We start from the raw sequence: 23,930 nt of genomic DNA, 5'->3' as shown, positions 1-23,930 counted from the left end.
GTCAATTAGTATTATTGCATCACCTGGGTGGGTCAGTCGTGTAACTTTCTGGACGTTAAGCTGTGTATGTGTTCAACAACACAGCCATGACGTTAAGCTGTGTATGTGTTCAACCAGGGCTCGACGCTTAGCATTTTTCCAAGTAGCACGTGTGCGACTAAGTTGAAAAATCTAGTAGCACACAAATTATTTTAGGAGCACGATGAAAAGTTATCAAATAATGTGTTTTTGAGGGGCGCTAGCCCCTCCTATATACAGCTGTAGTCCCCACACGTCTCAATATCTTGACAATGAAAGGAGAAATTAGGTCAAAATTCCGCTAAATATGACGTAAATTAAACATCAAAACATTAAACGCCATTGACATTGGCCAATATGAGATGATTCATGATGATGTATGATGATAAGAGCGCCCCTCACTTCACACAGGTGTGATTTTTCTTTAATACAGTGATATGAGGTAGGGGGCAGGCAATATGAAAAATCTTTCAGAAATGATCACAATATTGATATTCATCTGGATTTGTTTGTTTTTATATAATCTATATAATCAATTTGTTTTTATGCTGATAGTCTATTAGTTTTTTATGCAAATAGATAGAGGGATAGATGGATCGATAGATGGATAATCAATTCATTTTATGTTGCTCATGTATGGATGGATGGACAGACAGACTTTCTATCCGTTTTTATCCTGCTGTTCTATCGTGTGAGATTCGGTGCAGGGCACCGCAGGCTACTCGATGGTACTATTAGTATTGTAACATTCTCCTTGGCTTTGACTGCTTCAGTTCAGACCATCGTACATAGGCTATACACCTCGGCGTGGTGGAAGGAGGTAGTGGGGGGATCTTTGCCTTTTTTCCGTCGCTCGTTATGCAGGCTACTGACTAATATGTACCCAGCCAAGTCGGTCATTCGTATTATCATTTGCGCTGCGCACACGATTTTGTAAGCGAGGTGCTGAGCGATGGTTGTTTTGGTAGAATCCGTGCACACGTGCACTCTTTGCGTGCACGGCCGCACGCTGTTTCACCCACGTTTGGTTAAAAGTTATAGAGTGATGTTTGAACATTAAACTTTCCAAATAACTTTAGTATTCAACGTGTCGGGGTCCTAGCAACTCCTTCTGTGCTATCATGCTATCCTGCTGCGTTCGCTGCTGACAGGGAAGAGAAGTACTGAACAGCAACACATGGAGGGGCGGGGCGGTGGGAGCAAAAGGGACAGATCTTCAAATGAACGCCGCATTGAGTCTCGACACGTTGTTAGCTTGTAGATCTGCTCTTTTTGGCGAACGACACCGCCGTACTATATAAATATAAATGTAGGTATAGAACCGCGACTATAGACTGTGCACTTGCTGTAGAGCCTTGTCTTTATCACGATTGAACGGTCAAATTCTGTAATCGCACGGGTGCTACAAAGTGAATTTGACAACTCGCACGGTGATATTTTAACTCGCAAATGCGAGTACCTAGTCGCACTGTCGAGCCCTGTGTTCAACAACACAGCCATGACGTTAAGCTGTGTATGTGTTCAACAACACAGCCATGACGTTAAGCTGTGTGTGTGTTCAACAACACAGCCATGACGTTAAGCTGTGTGACGTTAAGCTGTGTGTGTGTTCAACAACACAGCCATGACGTTAAGCTGTGTGTGTGTGTTCAACAACACAGCCATGACGTTAAGCTGTGTGTGTGTTCAACAACACAGCCATGACGTTAAGCTGTGTGTGTGTTCAACAACACAGCCATGACGTTAAGCTGTGTGACGTTAAGCTGTGTGTGTGTTCAACAACACAGCCATGACGTTAAGCTGTGTGTGTGTTCAACAACACAGCCATGATGTTAAGCTGTGTGTGTGTTCAACAACACAGCCATGACGTTAAGCTGTGTGTGTGTTCAACAACACAGCCATGACGTTAAGCTGTGTATGTGTTCAACAACACAGCCATGACGTTAAGCTGTGTGTGTGTTCAACAACACAGCCATGAAAAATAACACTGACAGCTATGAAGTGACGGAAGCTTGCCCTGCATAGCAACAGTTGCTAAACTATTTGGATTGCCATTGGACAACCACTTTTGGGGTGGGGTTTAGCAAAGGGCTAATTGCTCCCGATGAGCAGGTTGGTGCCTTGCATGGTTTCCGCCACCATCGCTGTGTGAATGGATGAATGTAATGCACAATCCTAAAGGTGCTATATAAATGCAGCAGTTACCATTCTACCATGTCCACTCACACTTCATCCTCCTCACCTTATGCAGGAGCTGAACTTCCATCACAAGACTCGACTAACAAGGCTAACGAGGGTGAGTCATGAAACAATCTGGACGGAGCCTTTTGTAAATTAGGACCTACGGTGCAAGACTTATAAGGCGAAATGTAAAGTGGGCTGTTATAGCGCCACCATGAGGCCGACTGATGTAATAATTATTTACATTAATTTTAATAATTATTATGAACCTCCCCTCCAAGTGTTGTAACTGTAGCTCCAGCGGTTTTTGAGAGAAAAATACTTGATGTGAGTTTTCACATTTTTCCATGTAAGTGGATGGGAATTTTTAATTTACTAATAAATTACTTATTAAGGACCTATAACATAAAATTCAACTTTTGAAAAAAAACAATCAGGCTTTCTCATCATATTGGGGTTACTCTCAAGAACAGCTCAACTGATTTGGTCATACAGTAGTTAACTAGTCGACTAGTAATCTAGGCAACTAGTCAACTAGTAAAAATGAGTAGAAGTGAATGCCCTAGTGCAAACTGCTAGCGCTATAGTTGCAGGTGGGGTTATACAGTACGAAGATGATTGCGTGGTTGTAAAGTGAGTTTTTGCCGTGCCGCCAGCGAAGGGATTGAAGACGGCTAGTGCATGGGGCCGGAGCCAAATACCATGCAGACACAATGCTGCCTTTCAAAGCTTCGGCTGAAAAGTGCGTCAGTATCTTGACTCATTGGTTCCCAAAGTGGGGTCCGGGGACCCCCAGGGGTCCTTGAGGGAGTTCCAGGAGGTCCCCAGCTAAATGATAGTTTGTAACCAAATGGACCCTTATGGGTCTGTAACTCTAAAGAGTGTACAAATAATTGTCTCCACCAGGCCAAAGGCATGGGGAGAGAGTATGTTTTGCACTCCGTCCGTCCGTCCGTGTGTCCGTGTGTCCGTGTGTCCGTGTGTCCGTCTGTCCGTCTGTGAACAGCTAATCTCTGGCACCGTTAACTCGGTCGATGCCAAATTTTGCGCACACACTCCCTGGATGCCAACGATGAACCTCTGCCCAAACATTTCCAGAACGGCCTGTTATAGCGCCACCAGGAGGGTGCTTTGTGCAAAACACGTTTTTGGACAGTACACCTACAGATTTTGTCCAAACATCACGCAGATTGGTACACAGTCTCTCTAGAGCCATTCAATTAAATTAGTATTTCAGATTTCTCAGACTCCATCCTGATTGGCTAAGATTGGCTTCCAAAGTTCGCAGGAGTGCTCAGTTTCAAACAAAATGCTGCAAATCATGAACACATCGTGTGATTTCCGTGAAATTGTGCACGCACATTCCCACTAGGCCGAGGAAGAAATGCCACGTGAACATTTTCAACTCAGCCTCATGGTGGCGCTATAACTGGCCGATTAGTGTTTTTACCTCTAACTGCACGGAACTGTGTAAAACTTTGTATGCCAACTCCCTAGAGGCCAAGGAAAAACATTTGCCTGTAATTTTTTGCATCTGCTCTTTATAGCGCCACCAGGAGGCCGACATATGTAAAACCCATTTTCTAATATTACTCCTTCATATTTTAACCAAATTTCACGCAAATCGGTACACATTCTCTCCATAGTCATGTGATCAAGACGGGTTTGTTTGATTTCTCATAATCCACCCTCATTGGCTACGATTGGCTTCTAAACTTTTCAGGAGTAGCCCGCTTTGTTCCCATTTTGTTAAATCTACTCAAAAACTACTCAAAAACTACTCAACGCAGCGTCCGATTGCGGTGAAACTGTGCATGCATATTCCCACTAGGCTGAGGAAGAAATGCCACTTCACAGTTTTCTAATCAGCCTCATGGTGGCGCTACAACAGGCCAAGCCGTGTCACACACACACACACACACACACACACACACACACACACACACACACACACACACACACACACACACACACACACACACACACACGTTTATATTGCTCCTAAACATTTTGCCAAACATCACACACACACTCCTATCCTCCTGGTGGAGACCTGTGCCCAGAAGGGCAGTTTTTCTAGTTAACATTGATTTTACAATCTAAATTGGGGGTCCCAGAGATGGAAATTCCATTAAATGGGGGTCCGTAGACTAATATGCATATCAAACTGGGGGTCCTTGAAATTAAACTGGTTGGGGGGCACGGTGGCATAGTCGGTAGTGCTGTCGCCTCACAGCTAGAAGGTCCTGGGGATGCTGTGGGCGCTGGGGGCGTGTTCTCTTATCCGCGTCATCAGTGCCCATACCCGAGGTGGGTTTGGCGAAAGGGCCTTTCTGTGTGGAGTTTGCATGTTCTCCCCGTGTCCCCTAGGGTAGGTACCCTCATAAAAACATGCAGCAATCCTGGTCTCTAATACTACCTCCCCCTGGCCAGCCGGGGCGCCTGATGGAGGGGAAAGGAACTGCAGCTTGGACTCCTCATGCATATAAGGAGGCATGAGGTCAGTCCGCTGCCCCCCCAGGTTGGCAGAGGAAGTGTAGCGCCCAGGATTACATTAGATAATTGGCACTGGGTTGCAAAATTGTGGGATCAAATTTATAATAAACAAAAAGAAAAAAAGAAATAAATTAAACTGGTTGAGATTCACTGCTAGAGCCGTAAAAATCTTCTCTTAACCTTTTCTGTGCCATTTACGTTTATAAACGTAGCTAGGCTAATGGTACCTACTGGTGCTATCTACGCGTATGTTCGTAGACAACCGTATAATCCATATATGAACGCGCCGTCCGTCTGTTTACCTTTTTGCATTGCTCCGGTTAATATGGAGAGCCTCTGTCCCCACCAGCGATGGGATTTCTAAATCCAGCTCCGTTGAGCCTCCATTATAACAGGATTTCCAAAGCGCCGTATCTCCAAACGTTCGAGAGCTGTCCATGGTGGGCCGCACGCGCACCCGACGATTGTGAGTTTGTACCGCATCGCTGAGCAAATGTAACTGGTTGTACCGCTAGCTAAAGACTGTGAGCTAATGCGAGTCGTGTTGACTCCTTCACAAAGAGCCCCCACATTCCTGTTTAACCCGTTTAGACCTGAGGACGATTCTTCAAATGCCTTCTAAATCATGACAGTTTTCTGAAAAACCCCATGTTTCTATGTCAGTCGTTCTCAAACATTTTCATGTCAAGGACCCCCAAAAATACATGTAATAAATAGGCCGCCAACCCCCATCTGAAAATATGTTGTTCCAGGGACCCCCCCCCCCCCCCCCAGAAGCAAAGATTTGATTTAAAAAACTGCTCTGAAATAATATATATTCAAAGATTTGTGCCACATTTTCATGATTTTTCAAAAATAGCAGACCTACAAGCTATGAGCGGCACAGAGTTCAATAGCTAAAGTATAACATAATGCTTAAAACACCAAAAGGGGTTCCCGCCCAAAATGGGTTAATCCGGAAGGGAAACAAGCTCCGTATTGTGAGAGCAGACGGGCGGCATTTCTTAGGTGTGCGCATGTAACACTAGATGGCGCTCAAAGGAGTTGTGGGGGTTTCTGGCATATATTTTCTAATGGGGGTCCGCGGGCTAATAAGTGTCAATTTGGGGGTCCTTAACTACTGAAACTGAACTGTCATATTCACTCTGTTAACACCCCGAACGCCCGGGGGGACATTTGTAACGATTAAATCAGGACGCCTAGCGATTTGTTTCTTCAGGACCTATTTCAAGGTTGCTCCGCGCCATTTTGGAAGTAGCTTGAAGTAGCTAGCCTGGTAGAACCAGGCAACATTTGCATTGTGCCAGCTAAGGGTGAATCTGGGATCTCTCAGGCAGAGACGATGTTACTCCGGACCAATTCTGGCCGGAGCGATATGCGGCTGTATGCGGGATCAACGCGACAGGGCTCGAGATTAACGGCGTCCCGACGTCCCGGGGCCTATAAAATATCTATTTGGGACGTAAATGTATCTCATTCGGGCCGGTTTCGGGACGAGAGGAGTTTTTGCATTGAAAATGCATATCGTGTGCAGCGCTGAGCAGCATGAGACTAGCAGCGCTGCTGAGACTTTTTGCACTGTCTGCAGTGCCGTCAGTCAGACAGTTGACAACAACACACCACCATTCACCCAAAGGAATCAACAAGCCACTTATATTGCTTTTGCCCCGTGGATGGGACATTTACATTTAAAAACTCGGTTGGAAAATCGGTTGGAAGCGTGGATAAAACCATGGTTGTGTCTTGTGTGCTATAGCGGAGGGAAAAGTTCCATATGGACACAGGGCTACCGCTACACTACACCAACGTTAGCTTCCATGCTAGGCTTGCTAGCTGCTTTAACATGTCTCGCATGGAACCTCTCCCTCTGATAGAGCTACATTATAACGGAGTGAGAGGTTCCATATGGGGCTAATGTTAGTCCAAGTCAATTCCAAGTAGGAGTTGGACCCACGTCGGTCCAACCCACAGCTGACCAGATGAAACGGTTACGGCACATTGAATAATATGTTGGTATTCTCTGACGCAACAGATGTTTTCTAATGCTCAGATTGTTCTGGAATTGCTGCCCCAACACTGTAGAATGCACTCCCCAAAACGCTCTCATTCCACAGTTTTTATTGATTTTATTCCTTCGTCTTAGTGTTCCCCCTAATAAAGTTTTGTATTTGTTTTCTCATGCCACCCATGTAATAGACATTTGAGTATTCATAGACTACCTGCATTACTGCACGTTTATCTGTTCGTCTTGATCAAGCAGCCTACCACCAAAGTTGTATAAGCTACTGTAGTCAATATTCATTGATTCACCAAAATAACAAAATTCATTTGAAAATAAATATCACTGTTCTCAGGTCGAATATTGATATGCGGTTAAAATGTGATTAATTTAGATTAATTAATTACAAAGCCTCTAATTCGATTAACATTTTTAACCCAGTCCTATTTTTCACCTGGGAGCATTTTGACTAAATCTATATTTTCTATCTACAGAAGAAACATGAAGCCAAACAAATAATGTACTGCATGTATTGTATTTCTATTACAATAGGAATACAGTTATTAATTTCGCAATCTGAGTGGTCCTTTTTTTTAAACTTTTTTTTCCCGGGACTGTATAAATTTACTTCGGGGCGGTTCAAATTGTATTTTGGGACGGTTCCGGGACGTAGGTGAAAAAAGTTAGTCTGGAGCCCGGCTGCAACGCGAGACTTATGACATATTGAAGCGCTGCCACAGCGCAATGTAAACACAACCTAACAAAGACTACAACTCAAAATTATTAAGGAGATATCAGATTTTTGTCCCGCTGTTTCCGGGTTCATCGTTTCTGCCTGAGAGATCCAAGATGCAGGCAGGAGGAGGGAACTTGTGAACTCAGTACTGCCGCAATCTGGCGGAGTCAGGTTATGAAGTAGCTAGATGTAGCCAAAACACCCCCGAGACGATCGACAACAACGGGAGGTATGATTAATTCTAACGCGACTAGCGACGGGACCGCGATGGGCCGTCAAAAACATCATCTTTTGGTTTCGGATGACGTCCCAACTGGAAATGACATCGAATGTTGCCCTACAGGCGCTCCCAGCCTGTGGAGCGGTGCGCTCGGTTATGATATCAATAAAGTTCCGTCCTTTTATTAATCTCCAGTCCTGAGCGCTGAGCGTTACCTCCGTTTATGCCGCTCAGGGTGTTAACCCATTTTGGGCGGGAACCCCTTTTGGTGTTTTAAAGCATTATGCTATACTTTAGCTATTAAGAAATAGCAGATCTACAAGCTCAGGACCTTGATGGCTGTCGGGTTTACATAACGAGGACCTCGTCACTACAGCCTGCATGTGCTCCTGAGCAAGGCATTATGTTATACTTTATTGAAAAATAGTTCATAGAATTAACTTGTAGGTCTGCTATTTGTTTTTAATCGTGACAATGTGCCCGAATGTCAACCATCTCGTCAGCTCGCTCTTTCCCTATATTGACTATAGTGGGCGGCGGTGGCTCAGGGGTAGAGTGGCTGGATGGGAACCGTGAGGTTGCCAGTTCGAACCCGGGCTCCCCCAGAGTTACTGTCGAAGTGTCCTTGAGCAAGACACTGAACCCCAAATTGCTCCCGATGTGCTAGTTTGTGCCTTGCATGGTTTCCGCTGCCATCGGTGTATGAATGTGTGTGTGAATGGGTGAATGTAATGCACAATATCTGTAAAGCGCATTGGATAAAGGCGCTATATAAATGCTGTAGCTGGAACATTAGCAGCTATTCTGCCGTAAGCCTCCTCCCTGGTGGGCGTGTCAGGGAGTCACATGACTAACGTGTGTGTGTGTGTGTGTGTGTGTGTGTGTGTGTGTGTGTGTGTGTGTGTGTGTGTGTGTGTGTGTGTGTGTGTGTGTGTGTGTGTGTGTGTGTGTGTGTGTGTGTGTGTGTGTGTGTGTGTGTGTGTGTGTGTGTGTGTGAAGGGACGGTGTGGGACTCAACAGCTGTGTTTGTTTTTGATAAATGTGTTGTAAAGTGCCATGTCAGGTGGTTTGTCACAGAGGAAAAACATCTTTACACAGCTTCAGTGGCCTGACCTGATTACTGACAACTTACGGTACGAACAAATTAATAGTTTATTTCAATCTTTTCTTTCAGTGAGACATTACAAGAATGCAATCAGCACTGATTAACTACACCTGGCCGGCAACGGGGCACTGCATCCATGGGTCAGTGCCCTGTTGGCCAGGTGTAGCTAGTCAGTGCTGATTACACCTCAGTAATGGCTGCGCCCTGCAGGGCACCCCTATATGGGTATTTGTCTGTAGAAGCCGTTGTTCTCGCATTAATGACATCCTCCCTCTCATAACACGGCAGGTGAATCCATATTGTCAAAAGTCTCTTTTTTTTCAGAAGCCACCGTTCCCATGTTATAGCGAGGACCGTACCCATGTTTTTTTCCTTTTCTTTTTTTTTTAAAGATTTGTTTTTGGCTTTTCTGACTTTATTGATAGTATAATAAAGGCATTAAATATAAATATAATATATATAAAGGCATTCCTGAAAGAGGGAGAGAGAGAGAGACGGGGAGAGACACGCAGCAAATCGTCGACATGAACGGGACTCGAACATGCGACACGCTGTCAGGCCAAAGCCTATATGTGTGGCATGATGCGCCTGGACCACTAGGCCAGCGGGTGCCTCTGTTCCCATGTTATAGAGAGGACCGTTTCCATGTTATAGTGAGGGAGAGTCCTTATTGCATTACCTTAATGCTGTTTAACACAACTTAAGCTATAAGCTTATGGGGCATATGGGAGCACTATTGCCCTCTGCGCACACAATTATTGCCCTCTGCGCACACAAACGAGGACGCACGCGCGCGCGTCCTCGTTTGTGTGCGTCCTCGCTTGCTTTCTCTCTCCTCCTCTGAAACATATTGCCTGCTAATTTAGATGTTGTTCGTCGTGCTTCTGTACTGTAATATTAACTGAGAAGAGAGAAGAAAATAGACGTTTCCACTGACCCTCCTCCTCTGAGACACAGAGGAGAAGTAGAAAAGGTGCTCCTCGTAGCGCAGTGCTCCACCAGGTCAGGAAGCTACATGTGTTGTGGCCATGTGCGTTGTTGGATTGGTATTGAGTGATCATATAATAAAGTAGCAGTTGTATTTATTCTGTGCGGGAACCCCTTTTGGCGTTTTAAAGCATTATGTTATGCTTTAGCTATTGAAAAATAGCAGATCTACAAGCTCATAGCGCGGCACAGAGTGCCGCGCTACGAGCTTGTAGGTCTGCTATTTTTGAAAAGTCGTGACAATGTGGCGCGAATCTTTGAATATACTGTATATTCTTTCAGAGCGAACGTTTTTTAACTCAAATCTTTGCTTCTGGGGGGTCCCTGGAACAACATATTTTCGGATGGGGGTCGGTGGCCAATTCCATAAAGAATTTGGGGTCCTTGACATGAAATATTGAGCACCACTGATATAGAAACATAGGTATTTCAGAAAACTGTCAGGATTTAGAAGACATTTTTTTTAAATTGAGGCCTAAATGGGTTAATGACATAAGAAAACGTCTAGACCTCGAATACGGTACAACCCCATTTTTGGGGGATATTTTCATTGGAATGAAATGTCGTCGAAAAACAAGACACAGTATGAATGTGTTGATTTGACACTCTCCGCAGTGTCAAGGCTCACGCACGCACGCGCGCACGCACGCACGCACGCACGCACGGCACGCAACAACAAAGCCTTTGTGTTGAGCAGACAAGCTGGTATTATCCTAGCCCCTCCCTCCTGGGACCGAGGCGTCACGTAAACAAACAAACACCCTTGCAGACTGGACAGAGTAGTATTATACTCTTTAGTAAATACTCAAGTATTCATATAGGTACAAAATGACAAAATACCCTTTTTGTTTTCATATCAATTATTGAATTAGAATTAGGGTTAGATTCAGGGTTATATAGGTTCAGTGTTATTTATGTCGACTAAGACTACATTTCAGAATGCCAATTAGGGCTAAGACTAAATGGTGTTATTGCTTTTCTGGCAAAATTAACATTGCATTAATACTAAGCTTTTGCTATTTAGTCCAGTGGTTTACCAAACCTTTTCATGTCAAGGAACTCCAAAGTGACACTCATTAGCTCGCGGACCCCCATGTGAAAAGATATACCAATATACCCCCATTTATTTTTCTTGTCAACTATAGTACAAACGAGGTCAACTAGTGGATTTACTAGTCGACTAGTTGAATAGTCGACTAGTTGCTTAAAGCCCTACACCACCACGTGGTTTTTCAACTATGCCTGCTCTGTGTAGCCTCGCTACACAGAGCAGGCAGTTAGCAGAGCCATAGAGCATAGAGTATAAAACAGAGTTAGGGCCGATTCATACTCCTATTTTAGAGCCGAATAAAAGTCGATTCGGCTCTGTAGAGCCTACAATGTGACGTCATTTGAGGTTCGGGGGGGCGGGTACCGTCCTAAAGTCGGCTCTTCGGTGCTACTGAAAATATCTGACGAGCCGAAATCATTTCGGCACTACAGCGCCGAAACAGCGGTAAAATAGGAGTATGAATCGGCCCTTACGAGTCTACGACAACTCACGGGGGCCAGTCCAATGGCGGCTCTTCTACATACAGTATACACTTCTATTGGCAAAGAAGCATGTAGCGAACAGATGTCCTGGACCGGAAGTTGGTAGAATGCACTGGACTCAGGCAACAGCCCAGCCTTAATGATCTTAAATCCCTTTATTTTTTAGATTATTTTTTGTAGTAATTGTACAACATACATTACAGAGACTTTAGTTGTCACTGTACAATACTTTAAAAACAGTTGGCATGTTGAACACATGCCTAAAATAGCACTTGTTTGTGCCGCCCCCCTTGAAAACAATGTATTTCCAACTCCAGCTTGTCACTGTTCAGGCTGCATGAACAGCGCTCGAGTGCTCCGTTTTCTGCCCCCTCAATGACGTAACTCTGTCTTACTCTATGGCTCAGGCAGTCAGGTGCCAGTCGGTCTGGCCTATGGGATCTAGGGATCTGGGATCTGCTGCACAGCAAATCCCTAGATCCCATAGGCCAGAGACAGACAGGATATGTTTCAACTCGAGACCCAAACGGGACATTCTTCCCGTGGCTTACAACGTCTGTGGGAGTGGACCATTTTGCTTTGTCTTTTCTTCAAAATGAGATTTGGCCAATGTTCACCTGGGGTGGGCACCTTTGACGATGGAGAGGGCCACTATATTTCCACTCTCACTCCAGAGGGCCGCTATATTTCCACTCTCACTCCAGAGGGCCACTATAGTTCCACACTCACCCCAGAGGGCCACTATAGTTCCACACTCACTCCAGAGGGCCACTATAGTTCCACACTCACTCCAGAGGGCCACTATAGTTCCACACTCACTCCAGAGGGCCACTATAGTTCCACTCTCACTTCAGAGGGTCACTATAGTTCCACACTCACCCCAGAGGGCCACTATAGTTCCACACTCACTCCAGAGGGCCACTATAGTTCCACTCTCACTTCAGAGCGGCGGCGGCCAAATACCGTTTTGTGGGTCCTAGACATGAAACAGTTTGAGAACCCACTGATATAGAAACATAGGCTGTTCAGAAAACTGTCATGATTTTGAAGATGTAGAATCTGGTGTCAGTCAGTTTTGGTGTTTTTTAAGCATTGTGTTATATTTTAGCTATTGAAAAATAGCAGATCTACAAGCTCATAGCGTGGCACCGAGTGCCGCGCTATGAGCTTGTAGGTCTATTTTTTTAAATCGTGAAAATGTGGTGCAAATCTTTGAATATATATTCTTTCAGAGCAAACGTTTTTAACTCTTAAATCTTTGCTTCTGAGGGGTTCCTGGAACAACATATTTTCAGATGGGGGGTCGGCGGCCAATAACATAACTTTTGGGGTCCTTGACATGAAATATTGAGCACCACTGATACAGAAACATAGGTATTTCAGAAAACCGTCAGGATTTAGAAGACTTTTTTTAATTTCGACGTCAGGCCTAAATGGGTTAAGGGCCTGGCAGTGATAATACAACTCTAAATGACTCTTCTTCCACACTCCTTTTCCCAGAATCCCCTCGTCTGTCCACGGCCTCCGTCAGCAGCAATGAGCGCGCTCCGTCCGCCACGCCCCCACGGCCCCGCCCCGTGAGCCTCGTCTCCACCCTCTCCTCTGGCTCCGCCTCCTCTCTGGATGACAGCCTAGCCCCGCCCACCTCCCACGTCGACTTGGAGCTCCGCCCTCCAGAGGGACACGCCCACACAGACACAGGTGAGACCATAACACGCCACGACGTCAACAATGACAATACAATGATATGATGCCCTCTCTATGCACAGCAGCCATATTGGAAAGAAATTGGGCCTCTTCCTTACTATATACTAGTAACCTAGGGTCCTATAGGCTATAGAGTCTGGAACTACACCTTCCAAATGCTGTATAGTCTGGAACTACACCTTCCAAATGCTGTATAGTCTGGAACTACACCTTCCAAATGCTGTATAGTCTGGAACTACACCTCCTGTACAGTACAGAAGAGGGACCCCGACACGGTAGCTCTGTCATTTCTCAACCGTTTTGGACGCGGGGCGGCACACCGGAACTGGCCCAGCCCCCCGGGTGCGTTCCTGGGGCTCTGGATGTTCCGGGGACCCCCACGTGGTAACTCTGTCATTTCAGACGGGTGTGATATTTCTCCTAGGGTGGGATGTCTGTATTCCTCTAAATCAATGTTAAAAAAGGCGTTGAACGCATTAGGACACTAAAGTCTCACTCTTGGCTTTTTCTGAAACTTGGCAGCCCTGCCTGCTGAATGCTGGAACTACACCCATCACGTTATTTTCTCTATTTTAAGTTTTTGGGAAGAATTGTTTTTTTCCAGAATTGTGATTATGAACACGTTGGCTGCCTTGGAAACGGCCCGGTTGCTAGGCAATGCCTTGCAAGTACAGGCAGTTTATGGACAATGCAGGATCAACCTCAAACTAATTGCAAACTCAGCTGATTTTGTATCTTCAAAAGATCCTGAATAACAGAAAAAAGGTTGCCTAGAATTGTCTGAGGGGAAAGTTTTGAAAATGGCCTGTACAGTATGGCCACCATTGACATAAGGCAAATATTTTCTAGATTTCCTTTTGCTTCAAGTAGCATGTGTCGCGTCAAACTAGTGGGTTTTCATGATACTGAATCCATTCCAAGCATTGCATAAAAACACAGCAGATCCGACTACTTTACTGAATGATTGATGATTGATGGTGATTGATATTTTGCTGTGGCTCGTTGTGGAACTGCAGGTGAGACTGACCCTGGACCGGGAGGAGGAGGAGGAGGAGGGGGGCGTGGTCACTTCCGGGGGTGGGTCCACCAGCAGCGGACCAATCGGGAGCCGGTTGCCACGGCGACGGGCGGCAGCATGTCGCCCAGCCCTCAGCTGAAGTACCTGGACCGGGTCGTCATGGAGATCATCGAGACGGAGCACATGTACGTCAGAGACCTGAGGATGATCATAGAGGTGAGACTATAATAATAATAATAATAATTGCGACCGCAGGTCTTATATAGAGGGTTTGCATGTGACATCATCATCAAACCCGGAAGTTATGCAGGAACGCCTACTGAGTGACAAAAATACTACGAGTTTCTGGCCATGACAGCCCATATACATCCGAACAGAAAAGCTGTATTTGATTGCATTAAACGACGATAAACGTCATTAAACTCACTTTGTGCATGTGCATACCCTCTATTCAGCACTATAGGGTAAAAAAAAGAAAGAAAACAAAACCTATGCTAATCTAGCGAGGCTGCTTTGAAAATAAATTGAAAACACAAAGTCAAAATAATAAGACATTTAAACGAATGTTCCCTTACAGGTCTGTAACTCTGTGATAGTGTACAAATAGAACCAAATGGACCCTTACAGGTCTGTAACTCTGAGAGTGTACAAATGGAACCAAATGGACCCTTACAGGTCTGCAACTCTGAGAGTGTACAAATGGAACCAAATGGACCCTTACAGGTCTGCAACTCTTGAGAGTGTACAAATGGAACCAAATGGACCCTTACAGGTCTGCAACTCTGAGAGTGTACAAATAGAACCAAATGGACCCTTACAGGTCTGCAACTCTTGAGAGTGTACAAAATAGAACCAAATAGACCCTTACATGTCTGTAACTCTCAGAATGTACAAATGAAACCAAATGGACCCTTGCAGGTCTAACTCTGAGAGTGTACACATGGAACCAAATGGACCCTTGCAGGTCTGTAACTCTGATAGTGTACACATGGACATGAACCAAATGGACCCTCATAGATAGTGTACAAACAGAACCCATTAGCCATAACCATATGGTTAAGGGCTATCCCATCCCCCATTATAGATGAGTTAATACCAGGTGTAAAGGTGGTCTATAATTAGCTCACTGCATGGTTAAGGTTAGAGAGACAACAGGAGATTATGTGATTACATAACAGCTTTTCACTGGAAACCACACTACACTACACTTTTAAATGTCTGCGTCCACTTTCATATAGGTTCAGGTTCAGGTTCATCAGGTTAATTTATTAGTTTGTCCCCGAGGGGCGATTTGTTGTACAGCAAAGCATCATAACAGGCAGACAACATAAATCACATACAATACAGTAAAGACACATGGTGGTACACATAAAACATTAACACAGGAAGTCAGTTCAAGTTATCAGTGTAGCATTGGAATTCATCATCACTTGCAAGAACAGTTGTATATTAAAAAATACAAGAAGCGACAAAGTTACCTGCTCCTCATATCAGAATTTAAGGCCTGGATAGATACAGGCACAAAGGACAATTTATATCTGTTACTAGTGGCCCCTGGGACCTTTAGGATAACTTATATCTGTTACTAGAGGCCCCTGTAGGGACCTTTAGGATAACTTATATCTGTTACTAGTGGCCCCTGTAGGGACCTTTAGGATAACTTATATCTGTTACTAGTGGCCCCTGTAGGGACCTTTAGGATAACTTATATCTGTTACTAGTGGCCCCTGTAGGGACCTTTAGGATAACTTATATCTGTTACTAGAGGCCCCTGTAGGGACCTTTAGGATAACTTATATCTGTTACTAGAGGCCCCTGTAGGGACCTTTAGGATAACTTATATCTGTTACTAGTGGCCCCTGTAGGGAAACTTATATCTGTTACTAGTGGCCCCTGTAGGGACCTTTAGGATAACTTATATCTGTTACTAGAGGCCCCTGTAGGGACCTTTAGGATAACTTATATCTGTTACTAGTGGCCCCTGGGACCTTTAGGATAACTTATATCTGTTACTAGTGGCCCCTGGGACCTTTAGGATAACTTATATCTGTTACTAGTGGCCCCTGGGACCTTTAGGATAACTGATATCTGTTACTAGAGGCCCCTGTAGGGACCTTTAGGATAACTTATATCTGTTACTAGAGGCCCCTGTAGGGACCTTTAGGATAACTTATATCTGTTACTAGTGGCCCCTGGGACCTTTAGGATAACTTATATCTGTTACTAGTGGCCCCTGTAGGGACCTTTAGGATAACTTATATCTGTTACTAGTGGCCCCTGTAGGGACCTTTAGGATAACTTATATCTGTTACTAGTGGCCCCTGGGACCTTTAGGATAACTTATATCTGTTACTAGAGGCCCCTGTAGGGACCTTTAGGATAACTTATATCTGTTACTAGAGGCCCCTGTAGGGACCTTTAGGATAACTTATATCTCTTACTAGTGGCCCCTGTAGGGACCTTTAGGATAACTTATATCTGTTACTAGTGGCCCCTGTCATCGTCATCGGCGATCACTCGAAACGAGTATGATTGTCCTCCTGTCGGTGTGTCTGGTCATCTGTGGGTCTTCAGGTGCTGGAAGAGTCCGATCCTGGATCCACAGTCTCTGTTGCAGTGGGTGCATATATGAATGGTAGTCATGGGGGTGGTGGTGGTGTGAGGAGCTGTTTTGGAGGTGGATCTCTGTTTTCGCTGTTGCCTTTTTGCTTCCGCGACATGGTGGAGGTCTTTCTCTGCTTGTGCTGTTCCGTCATGCACCATCCTGCGCCATAGATCTCTCTGGAGGGCAGCCTCCTCCCAGGTTTTGAGGCTGAAGCGACAGGTTCGCAGATGGGTCTTGAGGTTATCTTTAAACCTCTTTTTCTGCCCTCCTTGGGTGCGTTTTCCTTCCATTAGCTGGCCATACAGCATTTGTTTAGGAAGGCGATGGTTAGGCATGCGCATGACATGGCCTGTCCACCGTAGCTGGTGCCGGGTGATGGTCGTTGTAATGCTAGGTATGTCGGCTTCCTGCAAGACGCTGATGTTTGTTCGCCTATCCTCCCAAGAGACCCTGAGGATCTTGCGGAGACATCGCTGGTGGTATCGCTCCAGAGCCTTCAGATGTCTGCTGTAGGTGGTCCAGCTATCAGCCCCATAGAGCAGAGTGGGCAGAACTACAGCTTGATAGATAAGAAGCTTGGTGTTGGTCTGGATGTCCCGGTTTTCAAATACCCTCTTCCTCATCCTAGCAAAAGCTGCACTGGCACACCCTATGCGGTGGTGAATTTCGTCGTCAATGACGGCTCTTGTGGAGAGAAGGCTGCCAAGGTAGGCGAAATGATCCACATTTTCCAGGATGTTGTTTCCAATGTGAATTGTGGGGGCTTGGGAGGGTGTGTCAGGAGCTGGCTGGTACAGAATCTGCGTTTTCTTGATGTTTATGTCAAGTCCCAGGAGTCGGTAAGCTCTGGCAAATGCATCCAAGATGTTCTGGAGGTCAGCTTCAGAATGAGCCACTAGGGCATTGTCATCTGCGTACTGGAGCTCCATGATGGGGGATGTGAGCACCTTGCTTTTTGCCTTGAACCTGTTAAGGTTGAAGAGCCCCCCGTCGGTCCTGTAAATGAGCTTGACTCCCTCAGGTAGGGTTTGGCTGGTGAGGTGGAGGATGGCTGATATGAAGATGGCGAAAAGGGTTGGTGCAATAATGCAGCCCTGCTTGACACCAGTGTCGACTTTAAAAGGAGCCGTTTCCGAGCCGCCATTTCCAACTACAGCTGCAGTCATGTCATCATGCAGCAGACGCAAGATCTTCAGATACTTGTCTGGGCATCCAATCTTGGAGAGGGCACACCAGAGAGCAGTTCTGTTTACAGAGTCAAAGGCCTTCGTCAGGTCAATGAAAGCCATATACAGCGGTAGGTGTTGTTCCCGACATTTTTCTTGCAGCTGGCGGGCTGTAAAAATCATGTCCGAGGTTCCCCTGGCAGGACGAAACCCACACTGCGTCTCTGGGAGGATGTCTTCTGACAGTGGCAGCAGCCGGTTGGCCAGTATACGGGCCAGTACTTTGCCTGTTGTCGACAGGAGGGAGATGCCTCTGTAATTGCCACAATCCGCCTTATCTCCCTTCTTGAATATCGTGACAATCAGGGCGTCCCTGAGTTCGGCAGGGATTTCCTCCTTATCCCAGATCTTTTCGAGGAGGCTATGGATATGACAAAGGAGTTTTGGTCCGCCTTGCTTGAGTATCTCTGCTGGTATCCCATCTGGACCGGAGGCTTTGTTGTTGCTCAGTTTCCTGATGGCATCCAAGACCTCGTTTTCAGTTGGCGGGTCTCCCAAATGCTCCATAATAGGACGCTGGGGGATCTGGTTGATGGTTTCCAGCTCCACTGTGGTGTCCCGATTCAGGAGCTCTTGAAAGTGTTCTTGCCACCTGGCATTGATTCCCGCACTGTCCTTCAGCAGGGTTTGCCCGTCTTTGGAGCGGAGGGGGTTCAGGCCTCGATAGCTGGGCCCATATACAGCCCTGGTGGCATTGAAGAAGCCCCTGGTGTCACCAGAGTCAGCAAGCCTCTGGATTTCCAGGGCCTTCTCCATCCACCATTTATTTTTCAGCTCTCGTACCCTACTCTGGACAAGAGCCTTAGCCTTGGAGTGGGCCTGCCTTTTGGCCCTGCAGTTGATGTCATTCTGCCAAGTACAAAAGGCTTTCCGTTTGGCATCTATTAGATGTTGTATTTCAATGTCGTTTTCATCGAACCAGTCTTGGTGTGACCTGGTTTTATAGCCAATGGTGTCCCGGCTGGTCTCAAGCAGTATGGTCTTAAGGGCTGTCCAGTGTTCTTCCACACCTTCTGGGTGTTCATCAGGGAGTCTCTCAAGCAGGGTATTTTGAAGGTGTTGCACCTTTTTGATGTCTCCCAGACTGTCGATGTTAAATTTTGGGCGGATCAGTTTCCTTTGTGTCCTCCTTTTCTGCCGAAGCTGAATGGTCATTGTGGAGCGGATGAGGCGGTGGTCTGTCCAACAGCAGTCTGCGCAGATCATGGCCCTGGTGATGTTGACATCCTTGCGATCCCTGGCCCTGACAATAACATAGTCTATGAGATGCCAGCGCTTTGATATGGGATGCATCCAGGATGTTTTGAACCGGTTTCTCTGGCGGAACAGGGTGTTGGTTATCACCAGCTCATGTTCAGCACATTTGGACAGAAGGAGGAGTCCGTTGGAGTTGACATTCCCGACCCCTTCTTTGCCTATAGTGCCTTTCCAGAGCTCATGGTCCTTGCCAACCCTGGCATTGAAGTCCCCAAGTAGGATGATCTTGTCTTCCTTTGGGATGTTCGATAGGACCTGGTCAAGGGTTGCATAGAAGGTCTCCTTGTCTTCATCCTGTGAGTCCAGGGTTGGTGCATAGGCACTCACAGCCGTGGCCATCTGGTCGTCTGAGAGCCTCAGTCGTAGGGTCATGAGGCGCTCGTTGATGCCGACTGGAGATTCAGAGAGTTGGGACATGAGCCGGTTTTTGATGGCGAAGCCCACTCCATGAATTCTAGGTTCATCAGCTGCTTTTCCCTTCCAGAAGAAGGTATATCCCCCTTTCTCCTCCTTTAGTTGCCCCTCCTCAGCCAGGCGGGTTTCAGACAGGGCAGCGATGTCAATCTTCCACCTTTTCAGCTCCCTGGCAACGATCGCAGATCTTCTTTCTGGACGATTGCTGGAGGCACTGTCCATAAGTGTTCTCACATTCCAGGCTCCAAAGTTCATTGTTTTTGTTTTTCTTTTTTGTTTTCGACCGCTATCAGGTGAACCCACTGGATGCGGTAATCCAGTCAGGTTTATGAGAGGCAGGCTATTTTTAGGGCACCTTTTCTAGCCCCTTCCCCATGCGGGGTGAGCAGAGTGGACCCTGAATAGGGCTGCTCAGACGTGGGTGCAGCTGCCGAGATGCTCTCTCTGCCTCGGTCCGAGAGCAAGGCGACTGAATCAGACACCCACCGCCTATGTGCCAGTTCGTGGCTAGAAGCTTCCAGACGTCACTGTCCTGCTCCCGTTACCATTTCCTGAACGCCATAGGACTTGTAGGGGGGGTTTGGGTAAATGTTGGGTCCTTCAGGAGAACGCCTGTGCGTGGGATCGTTTAAAGTGGGGAGGCTGGTGCACAGGCAGCCACCACACTATCCTTGACAAAGAAAAGGCCAGGGTCCAATGGCAAGGAGACCAAGACAATTGGGGGCCCATCTTTGCTGCAGCCTTCTTCCGCCTTTGTGGCCGTTGTGGAGCTTCTCTGCCGCCATCATCCGCCCACTCCGCCGTTGAGGACTTGTTTTGGATCGCTCTTTGTCTGGAACCTCCCCCTCGACCTTACCGCCATGGGTGACCCTACCAGGAGCTAAACTAAGCTCCCGACGGCATCGCTCTCAGGTTCATTGGAACGCGCAAGGCTCTCCACCACGGCAAGGTGGCGATCCAAGGAGAACTTATATCTGTTACTAGTGGCCCCTGTAGGGACCTTTAGGATAACTTATATCTGTTACTAGTGGCCCCTGGGACCTTTAGGATAACTTATATCTGTTACTAGAGGCCCCTGTAGGGACCTTTAGGATAACTTATATCTGTTACTAGTGGCCCCTGTAGGGACCTTTAGGATAACTTATATCTGTTACTAGTGGCCCCTGTAGGGACCTTTAGGATAACTTATATCTGTTACTAGTGGCCCCTGTAGGGACCTTTAGAATAACTTATATCTGTTACTAGTGGCCCCTGTAGGGACCTATACGATAACTTATATCTGTTACTAGAGACCCCTGTAGGGACTTATAGGATAACTTATATCTGTTACTAGAGGCCCCTGTAGGGACCTTTAGGATAACTTATATCTGTTACTAGAGGCCCCTGTAGGGACCTTTAGGATAACTTATATCTGTTACTAGTGGCCCCTGTAGGGACCTTTAGGATAACTTATATCTGTTACTAGTGGCCCCTGTAGGGACCTTTAGGATAACTTATATCTGTTACTAGAGGCCCCTGTAGGGACCTTTAGGATAACTTATATCTGTTACTAGTGGCCCCTGGGACCTTTAGGATAACTTATATCTGTTACTAGTGGCCCCTGGGACCTTTAGGATAACTTATATCTGTTACTAGAGGCCCCTGTAGGGACCTTTAGGATAACTTATATCTGTTACTAGAGGCCCCTGTAGGGACCTTTAGGATAACTTATATCTGTTACTAGTGGCCCCTGTAGGGACCTTTAGGATAACTATCTGTTACTAGTGGCCCCTGTAGGGACCTTTACGATAACTATCTGTTACTAGTGGCCCCTGTAGGGACCTTTAGGATAACTATCTGTTACTAGTGGCCCCTGGGACCTTTATGATAACTTATATCTGTTACTAGAGGCCCCTGTAGGGACCTTTAGGACAACTTATATCTGTTACTAGAGGCCCCTGTAGGGACCTTTAGGATAACTTATATCTGTTACTAGTGGCCTCTGGGACCTTTAGGATAACTATCTGTTACTAGTGGCCCCTGTAGGGACCTTTAGGATAACTTATATCTATTACTAGTGGCCCCTGGGACCTTTAGGATAACTTATATCTGTTACTAGTGGCCCCTGGGACCTTTAGGATAACTTATATCTGTTACTAGAGGCCCCTGGGACCTTTAGGATAACTTATATCTGTTACTAGTGGCCCCTGTAGGGACCTTTAGGATAACTTATATCTGTTACTAGTGGCCCCTGTAGGGACCTTTAGGATAACTTAAATCTGTTACTAGTGGCCCCTGTAGGGACCTTTAGTATAACTTATATCTGTTACTAGTGGCCCCTGTAGGGACCTTTAGGATAACTTATATCTGTTACTAGTGGCCCCTGTAGGGACCTTTAGGATAACTATCTGTTACTAGTGGCCCCTGTAGGGACCTTTAGGATAACTATCTGTTACTAGTGGCCCCTGTAGGGACCTTTAGGATAACTTATATCTGTTACTAGAGGCCCCTGTAGGGACCTTTAGGATAACTTATATCTGTTACTAGTGGCCCCTGGGACCTTTAGGATAACTTATATCTGTTACTAGTGGCCCCTGTAGGGACCTTTAGGATAACTTATATCTGTTACTAGTGGCCCCTGTAGGGACCTTTAGGATAACTTATATCTGTTACTAGTGGCCCCTGTAGGGACCTTTAGGATAACTTATATCTGTTACTAGTGGCCCCTGTAGGGACCTTTAGGATAACTTATATCTGTTACTAGTGGCCCCTGTAGGGACCTTTAGGATAACTATCTGTTACTAGTGGCCCCTGTAGGGACCTTTAGGATAACTATCTGTTACTAGTGGCCCCTGTAGGGACCTTTAGGATAACTTATATCTGTTACTAGTGGCCCCTGGGACCTTTAGGATAACTTATATCTGTTACTAGTGGCCCCTGGGACCTTTAGGATAACTTATATCTGTTACTAGTGGCCCCTGTAGGGACCTTTAGGATAACTTATATCTGTTACTAGTGGCCCCTGTAGGGACCTTTAGGATAACTTATATCTGTTACTAGTGGCCCCTGTAGGGACCTTTAGGATAACTTATATCTGTTACTAGTGGCCCCTGTAGGGACCTTTAGGATAACTTATATCTGTTACTAGTGGCCCCTGTAGGGACCTTTAGGATAACTATCTGTTACTAGTGGCCCCTGTAGGGACCTTTAGGATAACTATCTGTTACTAGTGGCCCCTGTAGGGACCTTTAGGATAACTATCTGTTACTAGTGGCCCCTGTAGGGACCTTTAGGATAACTTATATCTGTTACTAGAGGCCCCTGTAGGGACCTTTAGGATAACTTATATCTGTTACTAGTGGCCCCTGGGACCTTTAGGATAACTTATATCTGTTACTAGTGGCCCCTGTAGGGACCTTTAGGATAACTTATATCTGTTACTAGTGGCCCCTGTAGGGACCTTTAGGATAACTTATATCTGTTACTAGTGGCCCCTGTAGGGACCTTTAGGATAACTTATATATGTTACTAGTGGCCCCTGTAGGGACCTTTAGGATAACTTATATCTGTTACTAGTGGCCCCTGGGACCTTTAGGATAACTTATATCTGTTACTAGTGGCCCCTGGGACCTTTAGGATAACTTATATCTGTTACTAGTGGCCCCTGTAGGGACCTTTAGGATAACTTATATCTGTTACTAGTGGCCCCTGTAGGGACCTTTAGGATAACTTATATCTGTTACTAGTGGCCCCTGTAGGGACCTTTAGGATAACTTATATCTGTTACTAGTGGCCCCTGTAGGGACCTTTAGGATAACTTATATCTGTTACTAGTGGCCCCTGGGACCTTTAGGATAACTATCTGTTACTAGTGGCCCCTGTAGGGACCTTTAGGATAACTTATATCTATTACTAGTGGCCCCTGGGACCTTTAGGATAACTTATATCTGTTACTAGTGGCCCCTGTAGGGACCTTTAGGATAACTTATATCTGTTACTAGTGGCCCCTGTAGGGACCTTTAGGATAACTTATATCTGTTACTAGTGGCCCCTGTAGGGACCTTTAGGATAACTTATATCTGTTACTAGTGGCCCCTGTAGGGACCTTTAGGATAACTTATATCTGTTACTAGTGGCCCCTGGGACCTTTAGGATAACTTATATCTGTTACTAGTGGCCCCTGTAGGGACCTTTAGGATAACTTATATCTGTTACTAGTGGCCCCTGTAGGGACCTTTAGGATAACTTGTATCTGTTACTAGTGGCCCCTGTAGGGACCTTTAGGATAACTTATATCTGTTACTAGTGGCCCCTGTAGGGACCTTTAGGATAACTTATATCTGTTACTAGTGGCCCCTGGGACCTTTAGGATAACTTATATCTGTTACTAGTGGCCCCTGGGACCTTTAGGATAACTTATATCTGTTACTAGTGGCCCCTGGGACCTTT

General features: G+C 45.9%; 2 protein-coding genes across 2 annotated transcripts in view; both read left to right on the top strand.

The window, feature by feature from the left end:
• LOC306931298 (NACHT, LRR and PYD domains-containing protein 1b allele 3-like) overlaps window positions 1–23,930 on the top strand; it is a 136,450-nt gene that overhangs the window by 21,284 nt on the left and 91,236 nt on the right. The gene's annotated exons all lie outside the window — the stretch shown is intronic.
• LOC306931453 (pleckstrin homology domain-containing family G member 3-like) overlaps window positions 2,233–23,930 on the top strand; it is a gene marked incomplete at both ends in the record, with an annotated part of 70,673 nt that continues 48,975 nt past the window's right edge. Inside the window, 3 exons of the mRNA XM_079512855.1 lie at window positions 2,233–2,314; window positions 12,776–12,976; window positions 13,999–14,216. Coding sequence (XP_079368981.1) covers window positions 2,233–2,314; window positions 12,776–12,976; window positions 13,999–14,216 — 501 coding nt within the window. The remainder of the gene's footprint in view (window positions 2,315–12,775; window positions 12,977–13,998; window positions 14,217–23,930) is intronic.

This window comes from Electrona antarctica (genome assembly GCF_951216825.1).
Source record: "Electrona antarctica genome assembly, chromosome: 10".
Classification (NCBI taxonomy): Eukaryota; Metazoa; Chordata; class Actinopteri; order Myctophiformes; family Myctophidae; genus Electrona; species Electrona antarctica.
This window is presented reverse-complemented; position numbering and strand designations above follow the sequence as displayed.